The 26,013-nt window shown below is 51.7% G+C and overlaps 1 protein-coding gene across 2 annotated transcripts in view; it reads right to left on the minus strand.

Annotated features, from left to right (window-relative positions):
* SLC6A1 (solute carrier family 6 member 1) overlaps window positions 1-25,568 on the minus strand; it is a 41,104-nt gene extending 15,536 nt beyond the window's left edge. The window contains exons 1-4 of one of the 2 annotated variants that reach the window (XM_080826553.1): window positions 25,414-25,568; window positions 2,755-2,817; window positions 1,002-1,331; window positions 483-614 (exon numbers count right to left, since the gene is read on the minus strand). In XM_080826553.1, the coding sequence (XP_080682679.1) occupies window positions 483-614; window positions 1,002-1,239 (370 nt within the window). In that variant the 5' untranslated portion in view covers window positions 1,240-1,331; window positions 2,755-2,817; window positions 25,414-25,568. Of the gene's footprint in view, window positions 1-482; window positions 615-1,001; window positions 1,342-2,754; window positions 2,818-25,413 lie in introns of those variants that run through there. The other variant, XM_080826554.1, reaches the window with a different exon arrangement.
* Window positions 25,569-26,013: the final 445 nt, after the last annotated feature.

Consider the following 26,013-nt stretch of genomic DNA (forward strand, 5'->3'; position numbering starts at 1 on the left):
TGGAAACAGGTGTTATAGAGGCACTGAGGCTAAGAGAGAGGGAGGGACTTAGCTAAGGTCACACACATCTGGCAAAGGAGGACTTGGGTCTGGGGCCTAGCACTGGCAGGTTGCAGGTGGGGTGGGGGTCTTGGCTTGCCAGGCCCTCCATGTATCCATCTGAGGGTCTGTCAAGCAACTGAGCAAGGAAGCAAAGAAGGTCGTACCCAGCCCTGGCTGGGGAAATGAGCTTACAGGACAGGGCAGGCTGATGTGTGTGTACAGGGGGCAGGGGGGCGGTCGTCTCTGGATTGGGGCCTCCTGTCCACCTAGATCCTAGTTGGGGCTGTCATCTGCCACCTGGCCCCTTTGAGGGCTCCACTCTGTTCAGAAGTGAACAAGGTCCCTCTCTCCAGGAGGGCTGGGAGTGTCGGGATGGCCCTGGTTTCACCACAGTTCTCTGGGCAGGAGCACTGCCACATGGCCTCATTCTGCAGACTTACCCTTGAACATGGGGGCCAGTTTCCACACCCCCAGGCCCCCAATGGAGGTGTACTGGCCCAGGGAGCACTCCAGCAGGAAGAGTGGGACCCCCGCAAAGATGAGTGTCAGGAAGTAGGGGATCAGGAAGGCCCCTGTGGGGGTGAGAAGAGAGATGATCATTGTCCCAACGCTTTGGAGAAGCCCCATTCAGAGAGAGCATAATGGCGGTGCGTTCTAGGATCCCAGCCACTATCTCCCTACCCTCTGCCTTCAGAGTAGCACCCACAGCCAAAATCCAGTCCGGGATGTCCTTGCTCAAACTACATCCCTTGTTCTTTGCAAAACGAAGAGGTGAACTGTTTGGCATCGTTAACAAAGGACAATCGTCTTTTGGGAAACTTTTGGTAAAGGGACAAAAACAGGAAATGGGGCCTGGTCTTTAGGGCGCCCTTCCCCTAAGGTTCCCTCAGAAAACGCCCAAGTGTGACACTCTTCAAGGGGTCCAGACCCAGCTCGGAGGTGGCCAGGACAGCACCTACCACCACCGTTTTTGCCGCAGAGATAGGGGAATCTCCAGACGTTGCCCAGGCCGATGGCATAGCCCACACACGACATGAGGAAGTCAAAGCGGCCCTTCCATGTGTCCCGGTCTGGAAGGTCCGCCGCCTTCTTCTGCACCTTGACCACCAGAGTTTTGGGCTTGTCATTGGCCATGGGGGCCTCGCTGACCTCCGTGGAGATCTGCCCGTCGGCCACCTTGCTGCCATTGGTTGCCATGTCTCGGAGTTTGGACACAGAGGTCCTGGCAGATGGACGTGCGACGTCGGCCCCAGTCCACGCAGACAGCAGTTTTGCGGCTCAGGGTCACCCTAGGAGAACAGAGGGGTGGGGTGACAGGCACAAAAGAGTGGCCAAATCCTGAAGTTGTCCAAAAAAAAAAACAAAAATAAAATGGCCCACAAACCAACCACGGGTCAGAGAAGGCTCTCTCATCAGCCCTCTTTCTCCTGGAGGAAGCATAGTGCCTTCTGTTCGTAGGCATGTGTGGGGAGAATGTGGTGGTTTTACGGCTCCTGGACTAGCTTCACACCTGCAAATCTATGTCATGTGCCCTCTCTTATGTGTCTTGCTCAGCAAAGAAAGCTGAGGAGACCAAATTTCCAGACAGGAATATCAAGTGTTCCTCATCTTTGCCTCTCAGGATACAATTAGATTTTTCATACCCTGAGGCCACAGTAACCATGGTCACTGTAAGCCATGGAGGGGCTTACCATGGGGCCAAATAGGGAGGTGACCCAGCTACAGGTAGTGGTTGAAGGTGGTAGATGAGCACAGACTCTAATCACGATCGAAGTCCTCTTTCACATTTGAGCTGTGTGACTTTGAGAAAACTTCTTAACCTCTCTGAGCCCCGCTTTCCCCACCTTTTAAACTGAGTATGATAATAGTATGCCAGGTAGGGGTGCCTGGGTGGCTCGGTGGGTTAAAGCCTCTGCCTTCGGCTCAGGTCATGATCCCAGGGTCCTGGGATCGAGTCCTGCATCCGGCTCTCTGCTCCGCGGGGAGCCTGCTTCCTCCTCTCTCTCTCTCTGCCTGCCTCTCTGCCTACTTGCGATCTCTGTCAAATAAATAAATAAAATCTTTAAAAAAAAAAAAATAGTACGCCAGGTTGTTACTCAGCAAGTCTCTTGTGCCTGGCAAGTGGTGTTACTATTTTGTCAGCAGTCCCCAAACCTGGCTGTGCTTCCAAGTTGTTTGTGAAGCTCTGTAATGATAGAGTCCCAGGTCCCATCCCAGATGTCACACATGAGAATCTCAAGGAGATGAGTCCTGAATCTGGAGATGAGTCCTGAATCTATACATTTAACAAATTCTGCAAAAGTAGATTCTTATGCTGGGAGCCAGTTGCAGCGCTCAGCTGAAGAAGGACCACTGGTTTTCCTGACCTCCCTGACCCAAGATAGTCCATCTATGCTCTTTACTCACTTGCTTCTTTAGTTCCAGAGGCAGCACGGAGTAGAAAACGATGTATGTCATCGGACTCAGCCCAGACCTGGGTTCAAATCTCCAGTCTGCCTTTTACAAACTGAGTGACCCTACGTCCTGCTCTAGCCTCATGTTTCTTGATTGTTCTAGTCTCAGTTTCTCCACCTATAAAACGGCAGTAATCTTATCTGGCTTGTAGAATTGCGGCAAAAATAAGCTTTCGTGGTTGTACCGGTATTTTTCACTGGACTGGTTTAGAAAGAGAATTCTGCATATGGTTGTGATTATTTTGGTTGTGGATATTACCTGATGATACTTGCTGGTGGGTCAGCTCCAGAGTAGCTACCTCTGCCACCCCCAGGTGCACGCCTGCAAAGCAGAGATGGGGAGAGAGCCCAGTGAGCTGGCAGGTGGTGGCTAATGGGCAGCCCTAGGGAGAGAGTAGCAGGGCTGCAGGAAGCCCATGGGACCCCCCTAGACAGGTGACCACACGAGTCTCCATGCCAGCCATGTGGCGCTAGAACATGCTGGAAGGGGCCTGCGGCCCTCTCGGGATAGCTGTGGGGGCGGGCATGAGGGCAATGCGAGGACGGCCTTCCATCATTTTATCAGAAGGAAAAGAGAAGTCAACAGAGGGGCAGGGCTCTTCAGGGTCCAACTGGGAGCCAACAAACGCAGCTGAAATTTTTCTCCATCCCCTAACCAAAAGTGCAGAAATGCTGTAAAAGGCCATGTAAGCAGACCTCAAAATAGTTTATTTAGTATGATCCTTTTTTGCCCATCCCCCTGCAATCTAGTCATTAAAAAAAAAACCCTCCAAAACCCTAAGGATATACATACACAGTGATTAGTTTATCTGTGACTTCTGTTTCCTTTTTTGCACTTTTCTGGATTTTTATAATTTCTAAATTTCTATAAAATTTTTACATTAATCAAATAACACAGAATAAACTTATAGAATGCTTAGAGCAAACAGGACTGTGTGAAACAATGATCTGGGGCCGCTGAGATGTAGGAGCAGAGCAAAAGCAGCACGTGGCCCCAGAAGGTCTCCTCTCTCAGCTCTGCCCCACTGGGGGATCATGATTGCCCTGCTCTCTCCTTCCAGACCCCTCACACCCAGCCCTCATCCCCAGACACCAATGTCTCTGCCTAGAGTTCACAGAAAACCAGACTACCTCTGGACAGTTTTCAACCCTGTTTCTCACTCTTCAAGAGGACCCACAGGCTTGTCTCAGATGCCTACTACCTGCTTCCTGACTTTGGTCTGGCACCATCAGACTCCTGACTCAGGTAGGGTGACCTCCCATTGTCAGGGATGGTAGCCCATCTTGTGGTCTACCAGAAAGTCTTGGCATATGCAGGGGAGAGAGAACCCTTAGGAAAGGGTGTGTGTTGGGGGGATGTTAGCCATTAACTGTCAAATCAATGATGACCCTTAATTGTCCCTATGACCTATCCTTGTAGGCTCTAGCCGCCATGTTTTTTCAGAAGGATCCAATTACCTTGGACCAGGGCTGATCACCTAACTCTGGCTAGTCTATCAAAGCTCCTTCCCTGGAAATTTGGCACATGGCTGAGAAAGAAGGCCAGCCTGTCTGGGGAACTGGGAACTCTTAGGCAGCTGTCTTCTGCCCACCTGCACTCAGAGTATCAGGGAGAGTTGGTCTGCTGAGGAGGAAGGAAATGAGAGGTCAAAGATGGAGAGTCTTGGGCGCCTGGGTGGCTCAGTGGGTTAGACCTCTGCCTTCAGCTCAGGTCATGATCTCGGGGTTCTGGGATTGAGCCCCGCATCGGGGCTCTCTGCTCAGCGGGGAGCCTGCTTTCCTCTCTCCCTCTGCCTGCCTCTCTGCCTGCTTGTGATCTCTCTCTCTCTCTCTCTCTCTCTCTCAAATAAATAAATAAATAAATAAAGATGGAGAGTCTTGAAAGCATTTGTCTTTGCCATTCCAGGCTTTCTTAAGCCTGGCTACATTCCAATGCTCAGAGTTCACAAAGAAAGCATCCCCACCATGCCAAAATAAAATTCCCTCCTTTTGCTCACATTGGCACAGGGGATTCCTGCTAATGTCTTGAATCTCTGTTCTCTTACCACTCGACTTAAGTTCTGAGGAAGGCCTGTAGTCCTATGGGAACAACAACTTCTGGCCTCCACCCTGGATATCCTTGTTGACTATCCACGGAGACTCAAACCAACTCCAAAACCTACTGTGCACTAGACCTTAGATTGCCCCACACCACTCAGGGGGAGACAGACAGACAGACAGGTGCAGGTCCGGCTCACTCCCAGCAAGCAGGAGAAATGGCAAGGTGCATTTAACAGGGTGAAATGTGGTGTTTATGTCCTTTGAAGAAATCATTCAACACCAACACAGAAGAGAGGTGGAACGTTGGGAGGAAGGAGAGCTCCGGTTCACCAAGAGGTTTATTCCACCGTCCCCTCCCTGAGCACAGTAAGCATCCCCTCATGCAAAGGCCAGAGAGATCAGAGACCACGGCTGCTTGAAGAGCTCAGCATGAGGAAGGCATACGCGTTATCTTCGGAATATGGGAAAAGATTTGGGCAGGCGCCTGTGACTGCCCTCTGAAGAGCCACATAGGCAGATGGAGCTTTCCTTTTAGAAGACAAAATGTGAAGAGAACAGTAGAAGGCCGAGAACAGATATATCTTGTGCTTCCTCGGGGATTCCTAGGGAGGAGGTCCCCTGGGTCACAAGACAGTGAGATGGTGCTACATCAGAGACCTTGGCTCCCCTTGAGGTTTACTAGTGTTGGGCGTGTTCCTCCCCTTTTTGATCCTCATCTGTAAAATGGGGAAATAATAATCTTTTATTCGTACAGTTGCAGTGAAGGATAAATGAGATTGCACACATAAAGCATTGCAACTACAGGGCTCAGAGCGAGGGCTCAGGCCATCTCCGCCGTTCTCATCATCGTGATGATTACCAGCTGTGTGCGGATCATGGTTCCTAACCTGGGAGGCACAGCAATGATGACACTATTACGACTAACAGCCGCTAACATTTATTGTGCGCTTATTATCCATGCCCTCCAGAGACTGGCAGCACTTTCAGAAGACTGATGAAAATTGTCCTTTTAGCCTCCATGGGGGAAAACTAGCTAATAAAGATTTCACATCTCCCTGCTTTGGGCTCTCTGTATACCAACTGATGAGTGGTCTAGCCTATCACCCTGGGCCAGGCAGAAGACGGGAGTGGTACATTTGTGTGTCTGGTCAATAAAATAAGGGGTTATTCCTTAATAAGTCTGGCAAGAACAAAAATCTAGTAGATGGGAGGAAAATGAGTAAGGGATCCCCATTAGTTAAAAAGCCTGGGACCCGGAGCTTACAGACAGCACTTCTAGAAGCAGCCTCACTCAGACACCCCAGGAGTATAGCTGCTGGTGAATTTTCATTCCTGACACCAGCTGGTTAACCTGTTGCTTCCCTGTCTCATGAAACACGGCACATGGAAAGCACAGGCATGTACAAGTGCCCAACAAAGGAAGCTGGCTCTCTTTCTAGAAAAAGAATGATCTCAGAAGCAGGAGCCACCTGTCAGCCAGGAGTTACTTCCCCTCTCCTTGAAACAGACTCCCTTGCTCTGCCAGGCAGGGGCTGCCCCGTGTCGGAGGACAGCTCCGCGGGTCCATAGCAGAAGGACCATGCAGCTCTTCACCCCTTCAGCAGCGTGGGTCCCCTCTACGCGCTGGCGGAATGGGCAAAAGGAATGTCTTTCACCCCTTCATGATGTGGGGCATTTTTCCAAGGCTTTCTTCCAGAGTCTTCTGGTTCTTCCTCTTCAGATGACAGAATTCTGCAGATGAAGAATCTGGATACACGTTCCTCCAAGTCCTTAACATTTCCCCATATTAACTGAATTCCTCCGAAGCAACGTTCAACAGTTAATGTGAGACCCCAGTGACACGTCCTCTGTACTCACTCGCCTACTCATTCACTCCTTCCTTCATTCAGCAACTATTTGCTCAGCACACGCTGTGTGCTGAAATGGGGATGGAACAATCATTTCGAGCCCTTTGTATTCTACAGCAGAGTCTGAATCAGTGAACTAACAGGAGCCAGCAGAAAGATTCCATTTTGTAAATATTTACCCAGGGCTTAATGTGTTCATGGAGCTGGGATGGACACGTGGGTCGCAAGCATTAATAAGATAAGGTCCATGACCTTCACAAGGTCACAGCCTATAAGGAGAAATATCTGCCTGTAGCCAATCATAGTACCCTGTGATATGTGCAGCTAGAGTATATGAACTAGACGAGGCCTTTGTGCAGGTCTTGAAGGAATGATGGAATTCAACCAGAGAAGACATCCTAGGGGTGTTGGCTCAGTTGGCTAAGCCTCCAATTCTTGGTTTTGACTCAGGTCATGATCTCGGGGTCATGGGATCGAGCCCCGCATCAGGCTCCATGCTGAGCATAGAGACTGCTCGGGATTCTTTCTCTCCCTCTGTCCCTTTCCTGCTCTTACTCTCTCTCTCTAAAATAAATAAACTAATTTAAAAAAAAAAAAGGCATCCCAGATGAGGGGACATTTGAACTGGGTTTTGAAGATTGAATAGGTGTTCATCAGGCTCAAAAAGTGGGAAGGGCATCCTAAGTGGAGGGAATGCAGGAATAGAAGTAGAAAGGTTTGAAGATAGGAAGGTCAGTTTGTGAAAGACCTTGAAAGCCAGGCTAAGGAACTTAGGGACCAGTTGCAGGGATGCAACTGGGGTGATGATGTGACCAGATTAGTATTATAGAAGAAGACTCACTCAGGGAGGCTCTGGGAAGGAGTGAAAGAAAGAGACTCAAGGCAGGAAAGTGGTGAGAATGTTCCCATGAATATGTTCCATCCTCAATGTGCAGTTGGAGACCAAGTCCTAAAGCCATTAATAAAAATGGGGCCAAACCAAGCAGAAAGAATACCTCTGCTAATCCCTGAGTGAGGAAATGCTTTATAAGAGAAAAAAAAAAAAAAAAGAAGAAGAAGAAGAAGAAGAAGAAGTTTGGAAGCTCTAGACCAGCAGTGGCAAAATGGGTCAAAACTGGCCCTTGGGCTTATTTTATTTGGCCTGAACAAAAATTTTTTCAGTTTGAATTAGGAGCCAGAAATATGACTCTCTAGGATACATGATTTCAAACAGAGAGAACAGCAACTGCAAAGGCCCTGAGGCAGGAATAAACTTGGCATGTTTGAGAGTCAGCATGGAGGCTGGGCTGGCTGGAGTCCAATATGGGAGGGAACAGAACTAGTCAGAAGCGGGCAACCACCAGATCACACAAGGTCTCAGAGACCACAACAAGGAGTTCACACTTTCTTCTAAACAGGATGGGGAAGAGTAAAGGGTGTAAGTGGTGGGAGAAATCTGACTTATATTTAAGAATCTCATTGTGGCTGCCTAGAAGAGGATGGAGAGGGGCAGAGGTAGAAGCAGGGAAGCTCACTAAGAGGCTGAGGGTCCAGGTGAGACAAGACAGTGACTTGAATTGTGGCAGCTAGGGAAGAGGTGGTGAGGAGTGGGACCAGAGATCTATTTTAGAGGTGTGCCCTGCAGGCCTTGCTAGCAGACTGGCTATCAGCAGCCTAGGTCTGCGCAGATGGCAGGCTGGGGGGAGGGGAGTGTGTGGCAGCCACCCTGGACAATCCCCCCTCTGTCCCACTGCATCAGAGGGACTGGTGGCTGCGTGGGGTGGGGACTTGGGCAGAGGCCAAAAGGCCAAGGCCAGTGTCTCAGGGCTGCCATTGTCCAAGGCTAGGGCTAGGCGCAGAAGGAGGCTCAGAGGGAGTGGGGCACCATGAAGAGCCAGGAAGGCAAGAGGGGGAGCAGCAGGCTTGGGAGTAGGGGCCCCCACTCCCTCCCATGACGCTGTGCATACTCCTGCTTTGTCTTGCTCCCATTCTGTAATTACAGAAATTACAGAGGCTTGCTTCATACTGCAATCACTCTACTTGCTTTTATTTCTTTTTGGAACTCTGCAGTTCAAGAAAAAAATTAATATTGGGTTTGGCTTCATTCCAAAGGGAAACATAATGCAGTTTATTCTCTGCTTTAGGGAAAAATGCTAGGCTCAATAAATTGGACAGGCTTCATTGAGCATCTGTTGTGTATCCAGACCCATGCCAGCTCCTATCAAGGGAGAAGAGCCAGCATTTACTGAGCACCTATTGTGTGCCAAGCATTTAACAGGTGCTATATCACCCAGTACTCATTCCACCTCTGTAAGCCAAAGGCTATTTCACCCATCTGACAGATGGGGAAACTGAGGCTTGCCAGCCTGTGGCTATGGTAAAGCAGTCTCAGCCGGCTTGGTGCTTCAAGCCCTTGCTATCCAAAGTGTGGTTCTCCAAGAGGTAGCACTGGCATCACCCAGAGGCCTGTTAGAAATGCAGAATCTTGAGCCCCACTCCAGCCCCCATGGGATCAGAAGACGCATTTTAACAAAGTCCCAGTGCCCACGCAAGCTTTGCAAGGGTGCACACGGAAGCTCTGGAGGCTGCAGGTTAGGGACAACCCCAATTTCACAGAGCTTGCATCCATTCCCTGTATGGCCAGGGGCTAGATATTTAGTGTGTTTGAGTATCAGGTATCCTCAGTGGTAATTTTGGACTCCCATGCTCCACAGGATGGCTGTGAAACTCCGAATCAAAATAATGCATGGCAAGAGGCTGGTGAGAGCAGAGGGCCTCGTGCACAGGAAGTGCTCAGTAAACAGCAGTTTCGATTGCTATTCAAAGAGATGAATGGCTGGGGAAGTGCTTTGTAATTGAAAAACATTGCACAAATATGAGGACCAATTAATAGCGGATAATCACGTGCAGACGGTTAGAGGGAAGATGGATGTGGGCAGGTGGATGCAGATGCTGTGGGCAGCCTTTGACACCACCTTCCCTGAAGATTAGGGAGGGATCCCTAGAGAAGGTGCTCTGATGGAGAGAGGGCAGCTGGAGAGGGTCTATGAGCCCTCAGGACTTAGGTCTCAGATACTCGAGTCTAGGGGCGAAGAGTCAATTCTTCACCAGGGTGTGAGCTGCAGCAAACTGGCCGGCCACAGGTCTAGATGGTAACTCGTTTTCCTTGAACCCTCAGCCAGAGCCAGGACGTATGCAGCTTCCAGACTTGTTCTCTGCCACACTTGTACACCTGGTCTATACCGGCAGCCTACAGATTAAGAACAAGGCCAAGAGAGGGCTGGTTGCTGGCCCAAGGTCATACAGAACACAAATGGTATGATCCTTGGAGACCCCCACCACCCCAATTCTCAGCTCATTACACATTCATACTCAAGAGATGAAGGAAAGCAGCTCCAATCTTGGCACAAACTTCTCGCCTGCCTCAACATACCTGAGAGGTAATTTGCAGACCGAGGTTCATTTCTTAATAGCATCTACTGAATACCTATGCTTCACAATATCCCACTGTGACTTTCAAGTAAGTCACTTATTTCCTTAAAGTGTTCATCTCCTTATCAGGAAATGGAGTCAACAGTAACTACTTCATGAGGCATGAGGACTGGATTTGAATTTTCTAGTGTTGTGCCCAGCCCAGCAAGTGCTAAATACACTGAAACTAAAATGATTACTGGCTCCATTTTGCAGATGACGGTACCAAGGCTCAGAGAGGTCAAATGACCTGTGCAAAGTCACATGGGATTTAACTCAGGCCCCCTGGCTCAGTCTGGTGGTATCTGCTCACCCAGCAGGTGCCTCCCAGACACGGGCCTGTATGAAATTCTCTGAAGCCTTTAGATGTAGCCTTACCACTTATTCGAGCCTTCCTGCTGGGTCCTGAAGGGAAGAGATGTGACCACACGTAGATGAGTTTCCCCAGCCTCATAAACCCATGCAGATAAGAAAACCCAAGCTCAAGCCCTTCCCCTCCACTTGCAGCCCCAAGAGCCTGGAATTGCGGTTTTCTGGGGTGCTCCCAAAACCAGAATGTGGGAGATGGCTAGAGAATGCACCCGCCCACCCCCAAAAAGCAGAGTGAGAAAAAAAAAATCAGCTTTATAACTGCTAGAGGCTTAACAGACCCATCTAATGGTGAAATAAACTCCAGGAGTCAAGCTTCTCTTTCGTGGTGACACACAGAGGGAAAAAATCTCCAAATTTCATTAACAAAGAAGGAAAGAAAAAGAAGAGCTCAGAGCACAGGAAGGAAGTGAGCCCGGCTCTTAACTAACATGCCAGGGTCTACTCTAAATGATTTATGTATGTTAACTATTCTCACTCCCTCTCCATTTACTGATGGTAAACTGAGGCACAGAGAGCTTAAAGTGGCTTGCCAAAGGTCTCACAGGTAGGAGTGAGGGGACCTAAGACGAACCCAGGCAGCTGGGCTCCTGGTGTCCATTCTCTTAAACACTCTATTCCGCTATCTCCAGTGGGATGCCAGTGGAACCCCCAAACCCCATCTTTAAGGTGTGGAAGAGTGGCCCATTTCCAGCAAGCAACTCCCTCTAGGACAAATCCCCACAAGGACAAGGCCTGCTGTTCTTTTTATGAAACCAAAGGGAGGCTGCTGAGGTCTGGCTCCCCGAGGGGTTAACTTGTTCCCATGGCCATATTGGGCAGAACTGCCAGTGTCCCAGGAGCCAACAAGAGGCCACATGGGATCCAGGCTGAGCAGCTCTCCCCAGGCCTCAGGGGCTAGAGGCTCTAATTAGCATCCCCCAGAGGGGCAGGGGAAACCAGGCTCAAGGGGTGGTGATCCCCTCTGGGAGTCCCCAGCTTTCCCCTAACTGCACATATGGGTCCTGTGTGCCGCCGGAAGGAGGCCTGCCTTCGGGCCGTGTCTGCAGGGCAAAGAGGGAGCACGGCCAGCTGGAGACTCTGGAGCTGCAGGCTGAGTGTGGGAATCCACTCCACCCATTACCAGCTGTGTGGTCTCCAGCCAGCCCCTCCTACTCTTTGTGCCTTGGTTCTCCTCCGTGTGCAAGGACAGGAGCCAGACTGTGCCTTCTAGTGCCCCTTCTACTCTGCGTCCTCATTCTCATCTCACCCGGCGAGTCTAGCTTACCCAGTCAGTGGTTTGCTAACATCTGTCCTGGCCCCTAATTGTCTGCAAAGCCCGACTGAGCCCCTCCTCTCATCCAGGCAATTTTCAATCTAATCCAGCCCGCATGGACCGTGCACACCACGGTAGTAGGACCCACATTAGGTGCAGGGGAAGAAAGATGCCAGTCAGAGTCTGGGCCTGCTGCCACTGAGCTCTCAGGATGGCTGGGAGCTCTCAGGACAGCTGGGACACAGGTAACCAGCATCCATGTGATAAATTCTTCATCAGCCCAGAGAAGGAGGGATGGCCCTCTTCACAGGCACCTGGGAGAGAATGGCACTGTGTTCCCTAACAGAAGGGGACAGAGGTGGGGAGGTTCTCTTTATAACCACAGCCAGAGAGAGCAGGATTGGGATCCTTGCCTTTCCCCGAGCCTAGCTGCTGGTCCATTCCGGGCAGAGAGAAGAGGGTGAACATGCATAATGCATTTAGGACCACTGAGGAGCATGGCATGGCTGGCTAGAAGCTGGGTTGATTGAACGAGCATGACTGGAGAGGTAGAAAGCAGCAGTAAAGGGCTTTGAATGCAGGAAAAGGGCGGGCACTGTATCCTGTAGTAAGAGTAGTGATCACACTGGAATGTTTATTAAGTGCTTAATACGGTTAGTGCATTTCATAGATGATCATATTTACCTCTCACCACACCCCACTGCACAGATGTGGAAACTGAGGCTCAAAGCAGTAAAACACCTTGCCTGAGGTCCCAGATCCAGGAGGCTAGATTCCAGAGCCCATACTTCTAACTGCCCTTCCACACCTTGGGTACTGGGGGAGAACTGGGGGCCACTGGAGCCTTTAAAAGTGGGGAGATCTGATCTGACGATGACTTGGCAGGAGACTGGCACCTGGGGTGGGGGAGGACAGCACCAGAGATGGGATCATGGTGTGGGTGAAGGGGAAGGCCCTGTCACTATTCACAACTTGACTTCTATTCAGACTAATGGCTATTTGGTCTTATCTCCCCAGGTACATTGTATCCTCTACACAGATGGGACTCGGAAGTCCAAGACTTGTTCTGTTTCCCCCACACCCCTCAAACAGTGATAGATGCATACATGCTGTCCTGAGTTCCACCTTCTGTCCCCATCTGTCCCTCTGTCCCTCTCTGTGACAGCGGACCTTGTTATTATAAGTCCTCAAGAAACATCTGCCTCGGGGCGCCTGAGTGGCTCAGTGGGTTAAAGCCTCTGACTTCGGCTCAGGTCATGATCCCAGGGTCCTGGGATTGAGCCCCACATCGGGCTCTCTGCTCAGCAGGGAGCCTGCTTCCCTTCCTTTCTCTCTGCCTGCTTCTCTGCCTACTTGTGATCTATGTCTGTCAAATAAATAAATAAAATCTTTTTTTATTTGAATTTTTTTATTTTGATAAACATATAATGTATTTTTATCCCCAGGGGTACAGGTCTGTGAATCGCCAGGTTTACACATTTCACAGCACTCATCATAGCACATACCCTCCCCAATGTCCATTTCCCCACCACCCTCTCCCGTAATAAATAAAAGCTTAAAAAAAAAAAAAAAGAAACGTCTGCCTTGGAGAAGGTGGCATTGGTCTCCAAAGCAGCGGTGTGCTGTGTTTACCAGCAGGCCCTCAGGAAAGCAAACGGAAGGCTGATTCTGGGGTGTAAATGCTCCCACTGCAGCGGGTTCAGGGGGCCACCATGAGGTCACAGGACTGGGAGGAGATGAGCACACTCTGGGAGCGGGCTCTTGTGTGCTTCCTGTAGGGACAGCCCGGACTTCACCTCCTCCGCTGTCACTGGAGTGGACACCACTGCTCCCGCAGGTGCGTGGAGCCCCAGTCCAGCCCTCTGTGGGTGCTGAGGAGAGGGAAGGGACGTAGTGAGGAGGGCAGGCAGGAGGAGAAGAAAGGAGAGCAAAGAAAACTGGAGGGAGGGGAGTAGCAGAGAGGTGAGAACAGGGGCACAGGAGGAAGACAGAAGGAAAAAGAAAAAAATGACAGTGGAGGGAAGGGAGACAGGGTGCTGTCCCTTTCCTGTGGGCTGTGCCAGGCTCTACTCTGTGATTTCACGGTAGCCTCTGGAGAACCAATGAAGGAGGGGGCCTGCATTTGAGCAGGAAGAAACATAGTGGCAGAGCCCAGTCTCAAGTGGTTGAGGAGCTGTGACCTGGGACGCAGGCTACAGTGTCTGCCCCGCTGCCTTCCTCCCTTTGGTGTAACTGGGGGCCAGCCCATCCCTCTGTGCCTTCCTAACAGCTTGGAAGGCTGGAGGCCCCTATTGCGAGGTACCCTGCACGGGGCCCTGCCCGTCCTGTCCTGTTCCAGGCTACGCCTTTCCCCCTCCCTTCCTTGGCTGGCTGCGTGCAATTTTGCAGCTCTGCGCTCCAGGGGCTGCCTCAGCAAAGGCCCCGGCTCACCAAGTCAGAAAGGATTCACTGCGGTCAGGAAATGAGCGTGACATGCTGACCACCTGGCATTCTTGTACACCACTCTTCATCTTTGCCTTTTAAGACACACTTGTAAGAAAGCCAGGGGGTTAAATCACCGCTCTCTCCTGTTGGGAGATGTGCTTGAAGGACTCTGAAGGGCGTTAGGATAAACGGCCTTTAGAAACTCAGATGGGGGGTGGGGGGAGGAAAACACATTACCGCAGAGACGGGCTGAATGAAATGATGATCTGTAATAAGTCACATGCAGACACGCCGCCTACACGGAGAGCCCACTTGGCGTCACGGAATAGCACTTCCGCGGCGGGGGCGCAGGCCATTTCTTTAGTTCCCTATCAAGCGTCCATACCTGGGGCTCCATTTCCAACTCTGTGGGCTTTATGGGCTCCATTCTATGGATGAACACACTGAAGCCCCAGAGATAAACTGTGTGCATCAAGATCACACAAACTCACAGTAAGAACCCGCAGGGATCTCAAACTGATGGCCTGCGGGGGCCGAGTGGGTCCCCTATATGTGTCTGGTTGAGTGGTATCAGAATTGTAAAACTTGCATTTGCAGGTTTTGGTGGGGGGGGGGCACGGGGGGGAATAGGCATGTGTTTTCCAATTTACTGTAAGTCCTGCCACTGTGATATCTTGTCCCTGATCTCTTGATTCATTTCTTTGAACTGCCTGGCTCTCTGCTCTCTAGTTTGCAATCTAGTCACTGCAGAAAGCTCTTCCTCTAAGTGGTAGAAGGACAAAGTTACTCTTTCTCCTCTAGGAGATGGGCAAAACTATTGGGGATGGTAGGGATAAAAAAAAAAAAATCCATATTGTAATTGTAATTTTATATCTGAGAAACAACAAATCCTATTGTTCTCAATAAAAGCTCAGCTGGATTTTAAAACAACGTTGAGAGACACTGCTTGAGAATATTTTGCAAGAATGAGGAGGGTGTGTATTTTCAGAGTTGATTGTGGGTCAGATTCCAGGGTCTCGAATATTTCCCATAAGAGAAAGCTGATTTTATTTTTAAGAGACTCAAATGAATGCTCACTTTAGCCAATGCATCTGTTCTTGATTCATTTCACTTAGCTTTCTAAAGGAATCTTTAGAGTATGAATCTCTCCTTCTTTGTAAAGTGAAAAACCACATGCAGCAAAAAAAAACCTACCCATTTGGGAAAATGGGATTTTTTACTGAGCACATTTTAAGTCCATGGTCTATGAACAAATTCATGAACACCTTCCGCTGGGCATGTCAAAGGGTATTTGGAGGTTGATCTGGCTGTGAGGACAGGGACAAGCAGAACAGGGAAGTGGTTAAGGGCATTGGCCCCGAGGGAAAGAAAACCCTCAGATGCTGTGTGAATATAGGTTAGTTCCCCATCCTCTCTGAGACAGAGGTGACGATACCTATGTTTAGCTACTATGAGGATTAACTGAGATAATACGTGAAGTGATTAACACAGAACCTGGTACAGAGAAAAATGCTTGCTACCTGGCAGGTATTATCATAAATCACTTGATTAGGGCTAATATTATTTGTTTTGTTTTCGATAGTTATGGGAGAAAGTCCTGAGCAGAATGCCACAGTTATCTTAACCTATAGGCAATCAATAGAAGGGAACGGCGCCAGCCGTCGGGAAACGCTGATCAAATCAAAATCTCAGAGCAAATACTTTTTTAAACACGATTCCCAAAGTGGATGTGTGTACCTTTTCTGCAATTAGCACATCTGTTCAAATCTCAGTTAAATGTCAGCCATCTTCATGTGTCCATTGGATGAGTCCCCCTGACCCCTCTCCCGCCGCCTGAGTTGGAGGTGTGGGAATCAGAGGTCTTCAAGCTCCTTGCTTCACACCCTGTCATCCAGTCTCAGGATCAGCAGCAAACAAATGACCCTCTCTCTCTGGGAATCCAGAAACAGGTTGCTATCTCTGGGGTGGATTTGCTCAGACAGGTTTGCGGAAACAAACAAAATGGTTGCTTGCCTCCGAGGCTTCAGGATCCCAGCTCTCACCATTGCTTTTAAAGCAGCCCAATGCCGGAGTCCCGCACCCTCTTTCTGCTTCCCAAAAGGAGTGGGCTTGTCTGCCAGCTCCATCACATCTTTGCCAGCATGCAAATGATACACTTTGGGGTTTCTCAGGGTGTTAACCCCATGTTCTCCAATCCCCGATGAGGGGAGTAAATATTTTGCACCAGCTGCGCAGGATGGAGAAATGAAAGAGCGTGGGTGCGAGTATTTATTTTCCAAAAGGGTTCACAGCATGGGGTCATTTAGATAGCTGGCAGAGAGAAAAGGCAATTTTCCCCAGCGTGGTGTGCACATGGGCTTTTTGGGAGAGCACATTGCAGTGAGGTACATCAATCATGCTTTCCCAATGCAAAATATTGATGTATATTTTTGGTGATGGGGACTGTTCATTTGTTCCACTGATATTCACTAGTCTGAAATGAAGAGCTCTGCTATTCATCATTCTCATCCCCATCTTAGCCAGTTCCACCCCTCCAACACCACAAATTCCAAGCTGCTACCCAGCTGGGAGTGGCTCCTTCTCCTAGCTTCTCCTCTTTGGTTAATAATCCTAGCTACTGTTGACTGCACTGTGCTTAGGAGCCGGGTTTGACGCGCTCTCTACCTTACCTTATTTGATCTTAGAACAATCCTATGAGGGAAGTCTGTCATTGTCCCCGCTGTGCAGATGAGGACGCGGAGGTTCAGATAGCTAAAGTGACTTGTCCAGGGTCATGCAGCTAGGAAGTGGCAGGGCAGGATTGGACTTTGGCTCCAAAGTTGATATGGGTAGCTAGCTGTGTTGCCATACTATTTCCCTACTCCTCGTGGGCTGGAACTGTCATCCCTGGCCCATCAGAATCCCCATGAGCACTCTCTTCAGCAGTCTTTAGAGGGGTTGAGGTGCCCTGAGTGCAGAGCTCCGAGCCGGCTCCCTTCAGGTTCCCTATCCCACCAACTGCTCGTATGCTCCAGGTGTCCCTCCAGGACCTCCCTGGGGCCTAGACTTCCAAAACCAGTCTGAAGTTTAGATCCCAGCTCCACCTCTCGCCTGGCTGTGTGACCTGGGTGAAGAAGAGTCAGGCCACCTCTCTTTGCCTTACTTCATACCTCCATGAAGAGCTGGTAATTATCCCTTTCTGCCAAGGCTGTGGGAAGGATGGAACTAGGCGAGACGAGTGTCCCCCACAGCTGTCCCCACCCACCCAGCTTGAGTCTCCTTGGGGAAGCTCAAACCCCAGACCCAGTCCCCTCTGCACTCTTGCTCACTTCCTCCAGCAGGTCCCGAATCAGCATTCAACACACATCACTCTGCCTGTACAACGCCATTATCTCCCGAGGACACAGGCTCCGTTGTCACGGCAACCAGAGTCCTTCCACCAACTCTATTTAATAATTTCTCAACAGTGAAGCTGGGCTGGCTTGGGGCAGGGGAAAGAGCACTGGGTTAGGGGTTAGAAGCTTTGGGTCCTAGTGCCTGTGGCCCTAGGACTCCTCCCCTCTGGGCCTCAGTTTACTCATCTATAACACAGAGGGGTCTGAAAGGAGTGGATTTTGTGACTTTCTCTGGCCTAGAAAAACCTAAGAAACAGTTCTCCAGGTCCAGGAAGCAGAAGGCAGGGAACTGGAGCCACTAGAGAGTGGGTGGAGGTTTAAGTAATATCCTATATCTATGAGAAGAACCAGAAGCTACTTTAGTGACCAAACACTCTCCTTCTACTGAATTGCCCACCAGAATGTCACTTTTCAGGTGTTTATGCAATCTCTGAGTTCGGAGCTGGGGTTGGTTAAGAGACACAGTTTTGCCTGCAGCCATCACAGCCCCTATTCTCCCCATTTTGCAGATGTGTAAACTGAGGCTCAGAGGGCAAAAGGGTTGTCCATGGTCACCCAGCAAGTGGAAAGTCCAGCTGTCCAGGAAGGCCAGGTTGGTTTGCCAGGGAAAGAGAGCCGGTCCACCTGCCTGTCGTGCCTCCCCGTCAGCCCGTGGCTGAATGTGCTCTGGTCCCCAGCTTGTGGCCTCTTGCTCACGCTGAGAAAGACTTACAGATCATAAAAAGCAAGAGGTAAGTACCTACGATGTGTCCCACTATGCTGGGCACCAGAGACGCCAGAAGACACTGCATTCCTGCTGGTAGGGTTATGTACAGTTTTGACTGTGAGCAGCTCATCAAAGGCCGGAAACAATGCCTGCTTTGTCTCCACAACCTACGGTCGGACGTGGCATACAGAAGGTGCTCAAAATTTTACCGGGCCCAGTTTTTGTCCGCTGCTGCCCCTGAAGGTAACCTGTCTAGGCCCCCAGAGGCCTCTATGAAAATGTTCCAGAGTGGCCACCAACATCCCTAGCCACAAAGAGCCACTGTGGACCCCATGCCAGGCAGGGGACCAGTGTGGACAGGCTTTGTGGCTCCTGTCTTGGTCCCGCAGTTGGGGAGGGGGTGGTTCTGCCTCAGCCTGGGTCCACAGCACCACTTTTCAGCATGGCCACGGCCAGCCCAGCGGCGCTATTAAACTCATCCCGGGTTGGCATTTTCATTTAATACCCGCGGCATAATTAACAGTGCTGCATCTGCTCTGTCATTAGTGGCATTCACTGCCATTTGGAGAAAGGGCTCTTATCTTCCCCAGTCATTAGTCTTGGGAGGCTATTATGGGGGAAATGGAGGAGGAAACGGGGCGTGCAGCCACCCTTCCCCTGCCTGGAGAGCCGGCGCCTGGCTAGGGAGCAGCCCCATCGTCCAGTCCAGTCCAAATCCCTTGGTTTTATGGACTGAGAAAGCAAAGTCCAGAGAGGGGGAAGGACCCTGCCCTTTATTCCCTGCAAGTTCAAGGCCTGCCCGGAGTGCAAACACAGGCCTCAGGGTCCCGCAGACCTAGATCTGAGTTGCAATTCTGCGGCACATCAGTGGGGCACCCCTGGGCAACCATGTGAGCTCCGGGCCTCAGTTTCCTTATGGAGGATCCTAGAACAGTGCTTGTCAAGTCCTCAGCTCAGTGCCTGGATCATGGATCACAGCCAGAGCTCAAAGGCCAGAAAGGGCTTGTAGCTATCTGATCATTTGCTACCAACCTGTTAAAAATGCATGCAGTTAAATTCCATCTTCACATGATACTCTCGGTATGACAACTTCTTCCCTGTTCCCAAGCTCACTTTTTTTTTTTTTTTAAATCCTAGGTGATCTCAAGTTCTTAGAACATCTGACATGAGAGCAAAGGGGCAAAGGGACTCGGGCAGCAGGGGAGCTGGACCCAGGATCAAGGGCTTGGGAGCCTTTGGCTTTGGTCACTTTTATTTTGCATAGCTGACATTCTGCCTCAGTGAGTCAAAGCCCCTGTCTCCTCCACTGTAACCTCTACTCAGGTGCTTTCCAGAGGCAGTGGGAAGCATGAAAAGGCATGTGGGGGCTGGCATCAGCAAGGCTTGGGTTCAAACTTTCAAACTCTGCTGTGCAAGCCAGGGTAAGTGACTCCATCTCCCTCAGCCTCCAGATCTTCCTCTGGCCAAGGGGACTGTAGCACCTAGACCCCCTACCCCTAGCATCCTTCTCACCTGCCTCAGGAGGCCCAGGACTGGTGCCCAGGGGGTGCACCAAATCAGTGGCGGGGGACAAGCTGGCTGGGTAGGGAGGGGAAGAGTCAAACTCTCAGGGATCCCTGCCCCCCAGCACCCCAGTAGGAAGCTCCCAGGACTTAACGATTTTTCATTATCTCCAGCAAGGGCAGAGGAGAACTGGGGGTAATGGCCAGAAGAACTGACTGACCCCCTCCCCTTTCCTACCCTCTTGGCTGAGAAGGACTCAGAACTAATCAGCCTGCTCCTCCAACAGGTCCCAAACAACCCAAGGCTCACCTAGGAATACTGCCCCACACGCTTCCTGGTTGCCAGGGCCCTGAGATCCTTCTAGACAACCTCACAGGGCCCCTGGTATATTTGTTTTCATCCCAAACCACCTAGATGTTCAAGCACCGTCTGAGAGCAATCATCCCTTCCTTTCCTCCCAAATCTGGCTACCGCTGGGGGCCCCCTGGCCAAATGAGCACACGTCAGACTCCACAAACTCTGGGCATAACTAAGATGTTAGCCTCTGGCCGGAGCTCAAACGACAGGGAAGACTAAAACGATGCCGGGGGCCTTCTCTCCCACACTGCATGGCTGTGCCTTCCCACACGATCCTGCCATCAGTCCCTGTGTGGCTGGGGTGCTGCCTGCCACAGATCAGGCTCATCGGGCTCCTTCTCAAGGGGCAACCTGCTGAATTCGGACTTGGGTTTCATCAAAGTGAATCCCATCAGCTGGGGAATCCAGAGGTCAGGAATAAGTGTGTTCAGGGCTTGTTGAGCCTCAGTTTCCCCATCCAAAGGATGGAGATAATAATGGCAATAATAATAATAATAATAACAGTTTCACTTGGAACCCCCGGGGCTATTGCAAATTTCAACTATAAAATTCTACCTAAGTGTTAAGTGTGCATGAACTCATGTGTGTACACAGAGACCTCATCTGAATCAAGGTCATTCTGACCTGGGCTTTACGAGAAAACTAGCTTTAAAAAAATGCCTCTTTTTGTTTGATAGAGGATTCTTCTCCAGGATATCAAGGACCCTATTTTCTTCCCCTGGAATACTTATAGGATCAAAAGACAGACCAGCTTCAGGAAAATTTTTCCGCAAACTACAAAGTACTTTTCTGCTGATCCGGAGTTTTCTCAGCACCAAGCTCCGGCAAACTGCAGTTCTGATACCAAATGTTGTTGCTCACCTCCCGTGGCTGCTGCCCTCTCCCTGGACAGAACCTCCTTACCAAACAATAAGGTACCAAAACAGCCTGCTGTCAACGTTTTTCAGGGTGTCTTTGACCTTGAATATCCCTCCGGTCAGGGCTCAGTTGTGTCAGGAGCTGGCATGCAACATTGATCCTGCCGACTCCATGCACTGACAGGTGGGTAGAGCTGCAGGTCACCATCTGAGACAGCCACCAACTCCTGCATCCTCCAGCCGGGTCTGTATGCCAGGATTCCTTCTAGTCCTGGAAGCTGGGGGCCTCTCTTGGAGCCAAGAGGGCCCCCAGCACCCTAATGTGGCCCGTTCCACCTAGCTGCATACCCCCTGCTTTCAAAGAGCCACGGCCAATCACTCAGCAAGACCTGGCCTCCTTGTAATTTCCAATTTGTGACAAATGTAAAAATAGAAGGCCATTCGATGCAGGCGGCTCGCATCAAATTGGATGCCGCTTTTCGTGTCATGTCAGATCACGGTAAACGGAGCTGATGACTTAGTCGGCCGCTCTCAATGGCTTCCAGAGCAGTGAGAGGGTAGGAGACAAACTGGGGGACACCTAAGAGTTAGGGAAAGGTGGCTGGGTGCACAATATTGAAACCAGCTTTCAATGAACTTGGAAGTCTAGCTCACAAATATTCTGTAAGATACAGGGCACTTGAGTGCAGATCCCAGTTCACACCCTAGCAGCTGAGGGACCTCGGGCACAAACTCATCTCTCCCTGCCTCCGCTTCCCCTACGGAACACCACCGGCCTCCCAGAGCTGTGGCAAAGCTCAATTGTTGGAAAAGGGGGGGGGGGAGTACTTTCCAACCGTGCAGCTCCATAAATGGGGCGTGTGGTCCTTGCCAAGTGAGCAGCACTGGGGGTGGGGGGGGGGAGCTCTTCCGGGGCTGGGATGTCAACACAGGGCCACTGAGCTGGGGCTCCAGGGGCCACTTACTAGCCTAGCAATCCTGCAGCAAGCACCCTCACCTCTTTTCCTCTTGGTTTCCTTACCTGCACAGGGACAATCCTATGTACCCCACGGGGTTTTGTGCAAATTAAATGCAATGATGTAAGTAAAGCACACAGCACATTCCCTGGCAGATCATCAATGTGCAATAACTGTTAGCTATTATTATTATTATTGATGATATTATCACTGGAGTAATATTTAGTGGTTTTTTTTTCTTTTTGCTGTTTGTGACTGAATCCAAGTCTGTGCTGAAATATCACAGCTTGTATTCACACCTACCATCTATGCCAGGCAGCCCTTACGCCGACCTTCCCCCTGGCTCTGAGGTCTGCAGATGAGCTCCAAGTGAAGATGTTAGATGTTCACAAAGCTCCTGGAGGCACATTTCCTGGGAAGCCCTATTTCGGGGTCCATATCTGGCCTCCCAGCCATTTCCCACTCTTAGATACCACACACTCTTTCCCTCCATCTCCCAGCCACCTTCAGGGAAAGGGGCAAAAAGGTGACACAAAGAAACACACGCACCCGGTCCCTTTGAGGAGGGAGTGCAGAGGAATGCCACGGAGAAGCCAATCTCCTCACTGAGAGGGGCCCCGCTGCTCTTTGCAATTGGAGTCAATTCGAGGTTGTTTTCATCCCAGCAGGGGCTGGGCTCTGTCCACTGTTCTCTGGGCACAGAGAAGCTCAGGAAGAGAAGCTCAGGCGACTGCGCAACTGGGAAATTGAAGGGGCAGTCTGACACGGGCAAAATCAGGCCTGCTGACACTCACATCTCCATTTCCTTCCGGGGAATAAGGCGATTAAGGGGCTCTAACTGGGTTTTGTCCTGTAGTTACAGCGGAGGGACGGAGAGACAGGGCTGCTAGGGTGGTGTGGCTTCAGTGATCAAAGGCAAGGAAGCTGGGCACGCCTGAGGCCAGGTGACAGAGAGGGGCTCCCAAGGACGAAGGCGGCAGACTTGGGGATGGACTTCAGATGCAGGGGCTAGAGGTGGTGGACAAAGCTTAATGGCTGGCACCTGGCCTGTGATGCACATATGCGCTAAGAGAGGAAGGAGAAAGCCATCTCTGAATTCCAAGTGTCTTGAAACAGCTCTGTCTCAGCTGCTGAGCTCACAGCCAAGCCTAGGAACAATGTCTTTACATGATGGCAAGAAGCCATCTGACATTGGTGCTTTATTCAAGCTCTTAGCATATGCCAGGAGGTAGAGAAATAGCCACTGGTCAGACAGCAGACCCCAAGGCCTCACTGTCAACCGTTCAGTCCTTCTACCTCATTCTGTCAAGGTGAAAACCGAGGCCTAGAGACCCAACAGTGGGGCTGAGTGTTGGCCAAAAAATCAGAAGTGCGGGATTAAAATCCCTGCCCTGCCTCTTCCTAGCTGGGTGACCTTGGGCAAATCACTTCCCCTCTCTATACTGCAGTTTCCTCCCTTCTGAAGTGGGGATTAGGTTATGATAGGAATAATGAGCTGGCCACACTGGAAGCTTTCAGCACTCCAGTCTTTCCTTCCAGTGGGGATGAGAACTTATCCAAGGTCACCACCGGGCCAGAAAATGGCAGCACCCCAGCTCAAAGCCAACCCAGCCAGGGCCGGTTCCTGTCTCAGTGCCTACTTTTCAGAGCCTCCCTGGCTCAGTGACATAGAAAGATATTGCAGGTCAGTCCATGCCAGCACCTTCCATCCATGCAGGCTTTATTGTAAGACACTTTGTAAGTGCCTGCTCTGGGCTGGGCCATGCATAAACAAATGGCATTTGGAGTTCCTGATGGCCAGGCATGAGAAATCCCTCAGAGACAGAGCCATTGTGCTTCTTTTGGCTTTGATGGACTTGCTCTTTCCTCTTTGCCCTGAGTTGCTTCCTTCTGGGCCTCTTGATGCCCCTCTCAGCTCCATCCCAAGCTTCTGGGGCCCCACCTTCCACACCTCCAGCCCCAGAATGAAGGGATGCACACAAGAGAGATGGTCCCTGCTTCCTCTCCCACAGCAGCTGCCTCTCTCCCGTGTGGTTCTCAGGAATCGCCCCACTCTCCAGAGGCTCTGCCAGACAAGCCCGGCTGTGTGCCCCGGCCTGGGACTCACTGTTTGTCCTCCAAGCCCTGGCCACCGAGCCAGCGCTTGGCTGGAAAGAGAGAGAGCATTTTCTTTGTTTGCTGGTTGCCTGACAATTTATTTCCGAGACTCAAGAGAGGCTCAGCCATTTTGCCCTGGATGCTCTGGGGAAAAGTCCCTCCCACTCCTCCTGGGACTTGTACCTCTAAGGGCTAATAAGTCTCCTCTTCCTCCTCTGCCTGGGGGAGGGCCTGTGACTGCTCAGACCCTGACCAGAGCAGAGGCTGGGTCAACCCTTCCCAGAGAGAGTGCTCCAAACAGAGAGAGAGAGAGAGAGAGAGAGAGAAAGAGAGAGAGAGAGAGACAGAGGGTACAAGTTGCCTGTAGTTCCCACTGATCTCCTTTGTTCTGGAATTTGAGAGTTGGGGCAGTCTTTTCAGACTCCCTTATGAATACATTTTTCCCAAAGTTCCCAAAGAAAGAGAAAAATCTAAGCAATACCCAACACCCAACACCCCCTCTCACCAAACACCCACTTTGTGTGTCACAGAAAAATGAAGGTCGACCCCAAAGGCCACTCACATAACCTGACAGCCTCTGATTTGAGGGTGTCACCAAAGCTCAGGAGCCATTTTACTCAGTGTTTCCCCCTCCACCCCAGCTCATCATGGGCTGGGGTTTCTAGGAGACGCAGAGAGTGCTCCAGCCCCATATCAGGAAGAAACAGGGCTTTATCATTTGACTTTTTAAAATCCAATTTTCTCCTTGGGGTCCATGTCTATTTTGGGAAGAGATTAGCTAAGAGCCTCAGTGGGGGACTGCCCGGTCTAAGTTCCTTGTCTGAAGACTAAGTCAAGCTGGAACAGGGCATCTCTGGGTGCCCCCCATAGGGATGGTGGGCACAAAGGGACCAGACACGGAGACCTAAGGGTCATTGCCCTGAGGCAAGTAACCCTGGCAGGCAGTTTCCCTTTCCCCATCCCCAGTGAGAAAATGCGGGACACAAGAAGGTGAAAACAGTTTCTGCGGCGACAAGGGGACACTATCCTCAAACCCTCGGAGGGATTCCCCTCACCCCACATTCCTCAGGGAAAGGAGTGGAGAGCGCGGCGCAAGCTAGTGTGCGCTCAGCCCAGGCTGAGGTAAATGCTTTTTAGCCAACGTCTCCTGAGAGCTTGAGCTGCCCCAGGATGGGAAGCGGGTGACCCACTCCCAAGTCGCTCGCCCCAGAGCCCTTAGAGAATAAATGAGGCGCACGGGCTCTACCTCGGCGCATCTGACCCCGAGACGGAACAGTGGCCCGTCCCCCGCAAACGCTCTTCGAATTATTCACTCCCGGGGTCCCCGCCATCCCCTGAGAAATAAATGAACGCGGCGCTTCGACGGCTCCAACTAGGAAAATCCAGCGCCAGCTAGGAGGTGCAAGGGGGCTCCGCGCCAGGGAAGGGGCAGGAGGACTCTCGCGACCCTCGCGCGAGTCCCCATGCCCCCCGCGCACCCCGGGGGAACGGCCCGGGCTCACGTCGGCAGTGGGAGCCGCGTCCCGGGCTCCTTCGTGCGGCCCTGAGACTAGCCGAGGCGAGGCGAGGCGCGGGGGTTGGAATCCGGGTGCCTGCCCCCACCCCGCCCGGACCAATCTGCCCGAGCTGCCCGGGGCTCTGCGCCCTGCGCCCCGCGCCCCGACGCCGGCCGCCCCTTCCTACCTGCGGCCCTGGCTGCGCTGCCCGCAGCGGGCGCTGCGCGGGCAGCTCGGCCGCACCGGTGCGCTCCGGGCGCGGGGCCGCTCCGGGCCCTGGCCGCGCTGAGCTGTCGGCTCCTCGGCTCCTCGGCTCCGCGCGGCACGGCTCGCCCGCAACCTCGCCGCTCGCTCGGTCTTCCGAGGGCGGGCAGAGGGACACCGGGAAGGGGCCGGGCGGGGGAGCCAGGGACGGAGGGCGGGAGCGCGCGCGGGCGGGGGGCGGGGCACTGCTCCGGGAGCCCGCCCAGCCCGGGGAGGGGCGTCGCGGGCCGCCCGCCCCCCGCCCGCGCTCCCCCCGGGCCCGCGCCGCACTCTCCCCACCCCGCAGCCTCCTCGCCGGCAGCTTTCCCCCTTCCTTCTCCTTGCGGTCGCCGCTGCTCTCTCTGCGTTCCCCTCCTCCGCCCCCTTCTCTCTCCATCCCGCCCTCCAGTTCTCCCCTCTTCCCCTCCTCCTATTTTCTTTTCTTCTTTCCCTCCCCTCTCCCTCCTCTCTCTCCCCTCTGCCAGCGCACCCCCATCCGTTTCGCCTGCTCCCCTCTCCCCCTCCTCCTCCCATTCCCCTATTC

The sequence above is a fragment of the Martes martes genome, assembly GCF_963455335.1.
Source record: "Martes martes genome assembly, chromosome: 1".
Lineage (NCBI taxonomy): Eukaryota > Metazoa > Chordata > Mammalia > Carnivora > Mustelidae > Martes > Martes martes.